The 9,415-nt window shown below is 35.3% G+C and overlaps 1 protein-coding gene across 3 annotated transcripts; it reads right to left on the bottom strand.

Annotated features, from left to right (window-relative positions):
- Nucleotides 1–398: 398 nt before the first annotated feature.
- On the bottom strand, nucleotides 399–7,966 carry LOC112521102 (importin subunit alpha-2-like). Of its 3 annotated transcripts, none has more exons than XM_025129781.1 (12): nucleotides 7,549–7,793; nucleotides 5,467–5,491; nucleotides 4,833–4,929; nucleotides 4,641–4,732; nucleotides 4,413–4,544; nucleotides 4,139–4,324; nucleotides 3,858–4,021; nucleotides 3,682–3,760; nucleotides 2,277–2,405; nucleotides 1,789–1,916; nucleotides 1,333–1,706; nucleotides 399–842 (listed from the first exon to the last, which is right to left on the bottom strand). In XM_025129781.1, exons 1-11 carry the CDS (start codon nucleotides 7,701–7,703, stop codon nucleotides 1,337–1,339), a joined length of 1,557 nt encoding a protein of 518 aa, XP_024985549.1. In that variant the 5' UTR covers nucleotides 7,704–7,793; the 3' UTR covers nucleotides 399–842; nucleotides 1,333–1,336. The 3 variants fall into 3 exon arrangements, with proteins under 3 accessions (XP_024985549.1, XP_024985550.1, XP_024985548.1); XM_025129780.1 differs by lacking the exon at nucleotides 5,467–5,491 and adding an exon at nucleotides 7,900–7,966 and having other exon boundaries at nucleotides 433–842; nucleotides 7,549–7,807; XM_025129782.1 differs by lacking the exon at nucleotides 5,467–5,491 and having other exon boundaries at nucleotides 4,833–4,946; nucleotides 7,549–7,598.
- Between the last annotated feature and the right edge of the window lie 1,449 nt (nucleotides 7,967–9,415).

Below are 9,415 nucleotides of genomic sequence, written 5' to 3' on the forward strand. Positions count from 1 at the left end.
GGTTTAATCTAACATAGGTGTTGTAGTAATTCACCCATCTTCCATCTTCCGATTTTTGTTCCATCTATTTTGATGGGAAAAAGAGAACTGCATTTTGTATTTTCCCAATCAGTATTAATTTATCGAGCCAAACCTAGAACAAGCATATATATTCACATGGCAAACACTGATGACACAGCATCCTACCTCAGCCCATTGCCATTGCAAACCGTGGTAGTTCACTGAAAATCTTAAACGAACAAGTCATCGGAAAAGTTGCCCGAATCCAAATTCTGAAGAAAAGGCAAGTTTTCCATAATAGGTGCACTGCGGTCTAACCAGTTCAACTGTCTAAACAGATTTTTTATACAACAGTTGCACACTAGATACAAGCACAAGGCAAGAGAAAGTCGATCATATGATGTGAAAATAAGAAAATCAACAACTTTGCAATAAGAGAAACCAAAAAATATAAATATTACCATTACAGTAGGATAAGTTGACATGAATATACACTCACTACCCCCATTAATACAAAAAGAGAGATGCCCCAACACGGTACAACAAACAACCGAGCTACCCAACAAAATAAACATTCAGAAAATAAAGACGCCATTCAACCTCGAACATTGTTCCAAAACATTCAACGGCTCGAGGTAAAAAGAACCAAACAATTGCCCCACCCCACCCACAGACCTTTCCGTAACTACAAAATAAATCCATCTCCGACAACCCCTTCCTTTATTGAACCTGGACCACCATTATATGACCTGACCTGACCGACCCGACTCCACCTGACCTGACCAGACTTGACCTTTGACGCCAACCGACCGACATACTTTTGACTTGTTCTCGAGAACGCCCTGCACATTCAAATTGGGACCATCTCAGGGTTGCCAACAGAAGTTCTATGCATATAATCAAAATTATTATTTTCTAGTAGCATTTCACTCGTCCTAAAAATGGCAAATTTTCAAACTAAAAAGTAACATCTGCCAATCTCTCATCATCACAAACTATTGATGCTACTCCTTTTTGTCCACAAAATTCCCATAATTGCTATTACAAGGTAGCCAATAACTAAAAGTCAAAACCACTTCTGATAGGCTACATGTGTAGTCAAAATGTGAAACTTATCTGTTCTAGGATGTTCAATGTCAATTTTCAGAAACCAAATTTGATTCAGAATTTTGAAGTACTGTTTCATTCAAACTGTATGTCTTTAGGTCTTATCTTTTTGGGTGGGAGGAGTGTGTGTGGTAGTGGTGGGGGTTGAGCTATGGTTTAATAAGAAACAAGTACCTGGTACTACAAATAGGAAGTTGACCATAAAAAAGTGAAATATGAAATGACCTTTTCAGCCGCTAAAGTTGAATCCACCAGAGGGAACTTGAACATTGCTTCCACCGAAGTTGAAGCCAGGCTGTGCACCATCAGCTACAGGCTCCTCTTCCTCTTCCAACCAATATGTCTCAAGAATCTTAACAGCCTTCTCATAAATTTCATTATTGTCATGACTCTGTAAGTTCTCAATCTTTTCTAATCCTTCTGCATCGTCTATCAACTGAGCATAGAAATTAACATCTCCAGAGTTGCCCGAGTTTTTCTCAACTTCTCCTACCTTTAAGATGTTCTCAAGCCCTTCTAAGCTCACGGTCACAATCCTCGGATCGGGACATACAAGGAGATCACACAACGGTTTGATACACCCCTGACTCACTAAGTACCTAGGAATCAAAATGAAGTTCTAGACGTAAATACATCTATTACGTAGGATTTTAAATTTATGAAGTAAAAAAGATAACATACTTGATCTGTTCATTACTACCACCAGAAGTGGCATTTGATATTGCCCAAGCAGCCTCTTTCTTTATATCAAATTCAGCTGTCTGAAGCAGATTGACCAAGGGAGCAATTAACCCAGCCTCGATTACAGACTGATATTGACAAAGAACATGGAATCAGTACACATGATTATACTCACGAAAAAACCAGTGACAGAACCTGGAATCACAGAACTGAACCAATTTCATAGTTACAGAAAGATGACGTTAAAGAACATCTATAAATTCTTCTCTTTATTTTACCAATTTGATGACAGTAATTCATGATGGTTTCAGAAAGACCCAAATGGATGGTGCAAACAGGTAATCACAATGCATGCAAGCCCATACAACTGCTTATGGTTTAAGACGAACAGGATAGTGACAAGAGGATGCTAAATAAGATAAAAGCAGAAGTAAATACATGATCTATAATGAAGTTGAAAAGATAAGCTGCAAGATCCATATCTTTACCTGTATTTGTTCTTTGTTTCCAGCAGTGATGTTTGAGATTGTCCAGCAGGCTTCTTTCTTGATGCTCTTCTTATGGTTATGGGTCAACAAGCTCAGCAAGCATGGGAGTGCACCATGCTCAATAATACACTGCACAAACGAAATCATGTTACCCAATTTATACATCACCTATTTGAGATTAAGAAAAATGACACTGCAAACCAGCAATAACTAAAGGTAGTAACTGGGACTTGGGAGAGAGAAATATAATAATATTGTTGCAAATAGTATTTAGTTATGTATGGAATGGCTGTGTATATAATATCTTCATTAACAAGCAGCATTAAATTTGTTTGGAAAGGGAGTAGTAGCATGCATAAATTTATCATTAGGGATCAATCACCGCAACAAAGTGCATTGGCTTACACAAACTTCTTGTCGTGACATAGGACTGACAGGTAATATTTTAATTCAAAGTGAAAGCACAGCCATGTTTTCGAGTTGATTCTCATGATCCATTATACATTCAAGGTTGATTTTATCATATCATCGAACCATCCACTAATTGCTTGACCATCATGCCTTGGAAACTTCATCAAAGAATCTTCTTCACTCATATTTATTGGTGCTTGAACAAATTGCCAGACAACCTAGGGCACTTGAAATGGTATGTATGGCACAGTAATCGAAGAACCAGATATCTTCTGACCCTTGGTGAAATATAGTTATTTAGTCAAGGCAGCAAGCTGAACATATATTTTAAAACTTTTCTGCTAAACTGAACAGCTGAAACTGTTCTTAATTAAATGGTTGATATGGGAACATTCTTAAATATGACTAAAAATACTTGCTAGCAAAAAGAATTTGAAATCTTAGTCGTCCGTTCACTTGTCAATACAGAAAGTGATCCACATTCTTCAACAAGATAACTAATGCAGCCTGCACCTCTTATCTGTTAAGATCTTTTAACTTCTTATTTGTAGAACTAGAGATTTTAGAAAAAATAATATACAGTCGAAATGCAACAAATAAAGATAACGCAACTAGATATGATGATATAATAACAAAATGCCAGAACCAAATAAGACCCAAAATTTCAAATCTTTCTTTCTGAGTATCCAAAATTTAATTTATTGTGGTGCACAACTACACATAAAGTGCTATAACAATAAAAACGAAAACAAGTTTGGATTTGTAAGAACACATGTCATTGAGTGTATATCAAAGTTTGTATTTGAGAGCAGCCATCTACAATTATTTAGGTTATATATGTTTGATACCTTTTTCACAAGAGCTTCACAACAATACAATATATAAATCGGATACAACCTTTAGTTTTTATACTTTATATCAAAGAATAATTGATTCAGCAAGTAGTCAACTGCTACATCAAGATGTTATCATACAAAGACTAGCAAGCTCGTACCTGAGTTTGAACATCATCACCAGTTACAATGTTCCCAACAGTTCGAAGTGCAGGAATGAGTACTGAGGGAGATGGGTGACTGAAATATCAGATGAAAGGTTGTCACAATGTGAATCAATTATAATCAGGAAGGCTACATTATGCAATAATAGTAATTAAGATGTAGCACAACTCACAGGAGGAGCTCAACAAGACGTCGGCAGACACCAGCCTCGATCACAGCTTGAATTTTGTCATTTGTACCATCAGAGAGATAAGAGAGAGCCCAGCATGCATCTGTCAGCACCTCTTCATCATTTGAATGAACAAGCCGCTCAAGGGCTGGAAGTGCTGGTCTTGTCTGCAAATTATAGAGTTCAGATTGTTTGATCACCTAACACCACCCCCGGCCCTCCCACCCAAAATTAATCAATATATAATAACTGCATACTGTATAACAAAAAGATTAAAAAACAACCTCCTCAAAAGGAGGCTGTGGTTTCCCCCGACAGAAATTTGACAGCGTCCATGTGGCATTTCTCAGCATAGAAAGCTTAGCATGCTCATTTAACTGAGCCAGCAACGGAAGCAAAGCACCTTGAGCAAGAACAAGATCCCGGCACCTGGGGGAATCACCAGCAACATTTCCCAATGCCCAAACAGCCTACAGCAAAAAGAAGGCAGTCATATATAAGAAACTGACTTCAGAAGAGAATTTCCATTGTTTATGAGTAACGGTATCCACATATTACCTGCTCTCGCACATCATCGCTTGGGGAAGCAAGAAGTTTGACAAAAATTGGGACCGCCCCATGATCAATTACAACCTTTGTATTCTCAGAAGTTCCAGAAGCAATGTTTGTGAGTGCCCAAGCAGCCTCAAACTGTCAATGTTAAGAGCTCCAAGATAAGGTTAAAAGCAGGCAAACAGAATTACAGGCAGCATGCAGCATTAAAACCAAGGTTTCAATAATCCTGACCTGAAGCTGTGGGAAATCCTCTCTCATCAAGAACTCGACGAAGCGAGGTACCACCCCAGATTGTATAACTTCCTCAATTGGCGGGCTCCTTTCTGTGACACAAATTTCAGCAATTCAGTCCATTCCACAAGCAATGATCAACAAATATTACTTTTGGCAACAGATTATAAATTAGAAAAACATAATTTGTACCTATCGAAAGCAATTTACGGAACTGAGTAGTTGCCTCCAGCTGCATATTGTTATCATTTGAATATACTCCAGCAACCATAGAAGGAAGACTCTCTAACTGCAATTTCATCGTCACTTTAACAGTTAAAATGACAGCAATATGACAGACAAAATATATCTACAAATCATTATACATACAATCATACACAAATCCACATTCGTAATTCATGGTGTTTATCTGATGCATGGCAAATTGATCTTTATAGCACAATGCTCGGAACTGGTCCCAGCATTCTAAATAGCCATTAGATAATGTCAAAAGAAAATGGAACAACAAACTCATGATGCATATTAACCATAACGATAAAGAACAAATATATATTCACCAATCAAACCAACAAATCATGGAATCTTTTCTCAATTTCACGTATGTAGTTTACCCAATAGTGAAAGTTCATAGATACAGAAGAATAACGTATTCTGAAATCCAGTCACCACCCTTTAGATTGATCACACACTACACGCTAATATCTTCAATGAGGATGTGAATATAGGTTAGTGGTGCTCAACAGAAAATCATCATGAAATCAAAGAAGAGTCTTTGTACAATTCATTCAATCTGTCAAAATAATAGAAGCAAAATAAGAGCTCAAACCTTTATGCCGAAAGCTCCTTCCATCATTGCAACAAAAAACAAAAAAGCTTGGATGTTTGTAAATGGAAATCAATCCATACATAAACTATCAGATAACAAAGCACGATTCAGGAGTAATTATTATACTACTTGTGTCAATTGTCATTATGAAAAATCTGTCAAGTCAAACACAAGGAACAAACTAGTGTAGGCATATATAGACACTGGAAGAAAAGCAGCCAAATAAGGCTAAAGGTCCCAAACTACGAGAATGCCAACCCCAGAACATCAGGCTCTTAACTAGAACAAACTACTGAAAGAACCCTCCTCTTCAACTTTGTTCACCTTCCCAAACCTAAAAAAACAACCCAAACCTTTAACTTAAACCATAATTTCAAAAGCACACCAATTGCAATTATGTTGCAAATCTCACCTACAAAACACAACTTTCTAAGCCTAACTACCTTTTCTCTATTGTGAAAATAACTTCTATCCACACCCATGCAAAACCATAAAACTGGAAACCTACTAAATATTATACACAATCCATGCAAATTCAGAACTCTAAAAGTAGGTAAAACACCATCCCTCCTGTCAAAGTTTTCATAGTTAATCATGGTGGCATGATTAGAATTAAAAGTTACCTAATCCTAGTTTTTACATTCCCATCCATGTATACTCTTCTTTTTTAACGCACATGGCTACAGAATATTATACCCTCTCAGAACAAACAAACAATCCCATGCAAACATTTTCAAAATTCAAACCTGGTTAATAAACATAAAGTTAGAGAACTGAAAGACTTAATAAACACTATGTAAAGACATAAGCGTAAAAAATTGAGAGCTAATTGATCCTTCTAATTAAATATATATGTTGAATCATGTGCTTCCAATGCAACAATAAGAAATATTGAAACCCCGAGGTTTTACATTTAGCTGATAACTGCAAACAGGTAAAAAACTCTCACCGCTTCAAACCTATTTATTCACACCTATTCAGTCCTCTCAAACTAATTATATGTTCTAATCTATTCTTATTAGCTCTAATACCAGTCCAAACAGAACTGGTGTACTTGTATATATGTATATAAACTATAAAGCATTACAGAAAACCGACAATTGAAGCACCTTCAAGTGGTATAAAGCATAAACACAGATGCACACAGCTACAGAACTCTGAACCTAGTCAAGAATATACAAGTCATTTACACACACTGAAACAAAGAGTTAAAACAAATTAATGAATATAGTGACACTTCAGCTAGTTACACAGAATCAGCACAACTGATGGTATAATAGAAAATCGTACGTTGGTTTAATTTTTTATTGATGAAGAGGGGCTTGAACTTGCAACCTCCTAGTTTTACTACCTAGGGGATTTCTGGATACCCTTAAATCTACAACATAGGTTTGATGCACATCAGTATTGATGTTATAAAATAGCAGAGACATGTGTGCTTGTTGCCTGTCCGATTGGGAGCAAACTACAACATCTGTGCTAACCACAGTCCACATACAGAGGTTTAAAGAAACCTGGTCTACGAACACACGCATACATCCAGAACTTCAAACCTAGTTAATAAGCACCTACTCGTTTGCATCTAACTAGCTATAGCCTAATAATCTTGGTGTTTCCATAAAATAAAGGGATTATAAACCAACATATACATATGCATACATATGGAATGGGCAGGAACCCAATAAACTATACAGCTAGTGAATCTTCCAAACGAAATAAGCATTTCTAACATGGACATCACATAGTACAACCAAAAAATTCAGACAGGTTTGATGTATAATACCAGCTTATATGTTTGTAATAGAACTTCTCAAAACTGAAACCAAATTCATGAACAAACAACTACGGACTTCTAACCTGGTGAATAATGCTAAATCTCCATCAAGTATGATTAATTTATAACATTTACATCATCGTACTATCTAAACACACATATATCCGAATGAACAGAGAATAAACCAGTCATATTAGCAATCAATAGATCCTTTAAACAATACCAGGCAAGAAGTCTACTTATACGCATCTGATCCAACAACTACAAAAATCTCATGTGAAACCAATATCGTATCGGAGATAGCAAACCTTTTTCTCGATGGTGGAGGTTGGAACTGGAGCACCACCAGACAACAGCTGTGACGACGGTAGCACTTGACGCTTCTTAAGCAAGTTCTCCTCTCTCTTATTCTTACGGATCTCGACCATATTGTCCTCTCTCCGCCGCCTCCCTTCGTCGGCATCGACGGCCACCTTGTAACGGTTCCGGCGAACCTCAGTCCTCGCGCTCGGCCTCAGAGACATGATTTGATGGTTGATTGATATAACTCAGCTTGAAAATCGAATCCTAAACACCAAAGTACATATGCAAAAATCGATCAATACACAAAACAACTTGATGATTTAGGGCAAATTGAAGTTCATATACACTCCACATACCTGAAGAGAGAATTCAGATTTTAGAGAGAGAGAGAGATGGGGGGGATCGATTTGTTTATTGGGAGGGATTTGGATTACTCGAGTCTTTTCTTTTCCTTTCTTTTCTTTTCTTTAATGCTTGAAAATATTAAAAATAATAATCATCTTACAACAAATCAGAATTTCAATTTTACACACTTGGTCCTTTCTATTTGTAATGTTTCACAACTCTGGTCCAAGAAATTGAGTCTTTTTGCATACATACTTCCAAAGATAAAATACTTTTCCATAAATATTTAAATCATAATACATGAATTCTCATCATTTTTATAAATATCTCAAATGATTGAGTTGCATTAGTTATACAAATATAATGAGTTGTATTTGAAACATTCTCTCTATATATATACATACATATATAGAGAAAGAGGACAAACTATAATATTTATTAAATATATTTTATTGATAAATTTAATATACAAATAATAAGAACAATAAATATATAATTTAAAAATGCTTTTCATTTTCTTTGTGTAGAAAAAAAAGCATTAAAAGTTGGATATATGCTAAGTGGGGGGTTTATTCAGTCAAGTGATGTGGGTTTTAGGATCATTTTGATAAGTAAATGGAGAATGGAGGTGTAACTTTAAATAAATGAAACATAGAAGGCCAAAAAAGGAAAATCCAGCGGGTGGGGGAGAAATTAGTACCTTATTAGGGCCGGCTTTAATTTATGAGCTATTTATGGTTGTACCGCACTTTCAAATTTCAAAAAGCAGCTCCTTGAACTACTACTAAACCCGATTTGAAAACTATTTTATTTAAGGGGTGTTTGAGATTGTTTATTTGAAATAATTTATGTTTTTTTATAAAAATATTTATTAATTTATTATAACTTAAAAAAGTTTAATTTATTTAAGAACTCCTTATTACCGGTATAAATTGTTTATTCAAACACTTAAAAATGTTTGTTACTGGTGTCATACTGGAATAAGTCAATAAGTTGTTTTTATAAGCAATCTCAAACACCCCCTTAATATTGTATTATTAGTAGTTGTGTATCCGTGCAATGCGGCGAGAGCCATGAATTTTAATGACTTTGAAGTTCCATTGGTTTTATAAGATAAGATTTAACGATGATATAAGTTACGTTTGGTCTTTACATATTAATACAATTTGAATAAATAAGAGTTATGGTTCCAATTACAGATTATCGATGAAAATATTGTATGACAGTTTAAAATCCAATATATTTAAAATCCAACATATTTAAATGACTCCACAAATATATTCGATTTACACCAAGAGCAAAGAAACAAGAAACTTGAGTTTTAAGATAAACATTCAAAACCACTAAAGAAAACTACAAATTTGACAGATTATAAGCCATGAAAAGACAAAAAAAGATGAGTTTTATAATGAAATTTCAACTGCTTACCCTCTTTCTTGTCCAAAAACTCAGAGTAAAGTTGAATTAATACATGTATATATATATATATATATTTCAAAAAAACCCAAGAACATATTAATTCAAAAC

Source organism: Cynara cardunculus (assembly GCF_001531365.2).
Source record: "Cynara cardunculus var. scolymus isolate 2C chromosome LG 11, CcrdV1, whole genome shotgun sequence".
Taxonomy (NCBI): domain Eukaryota; kingdom Viridiplantae; phylum Streptophyta; class Magnoliopsida; order Asterales; family Asteraceae; genus Cynara; species Cynara cardunculus.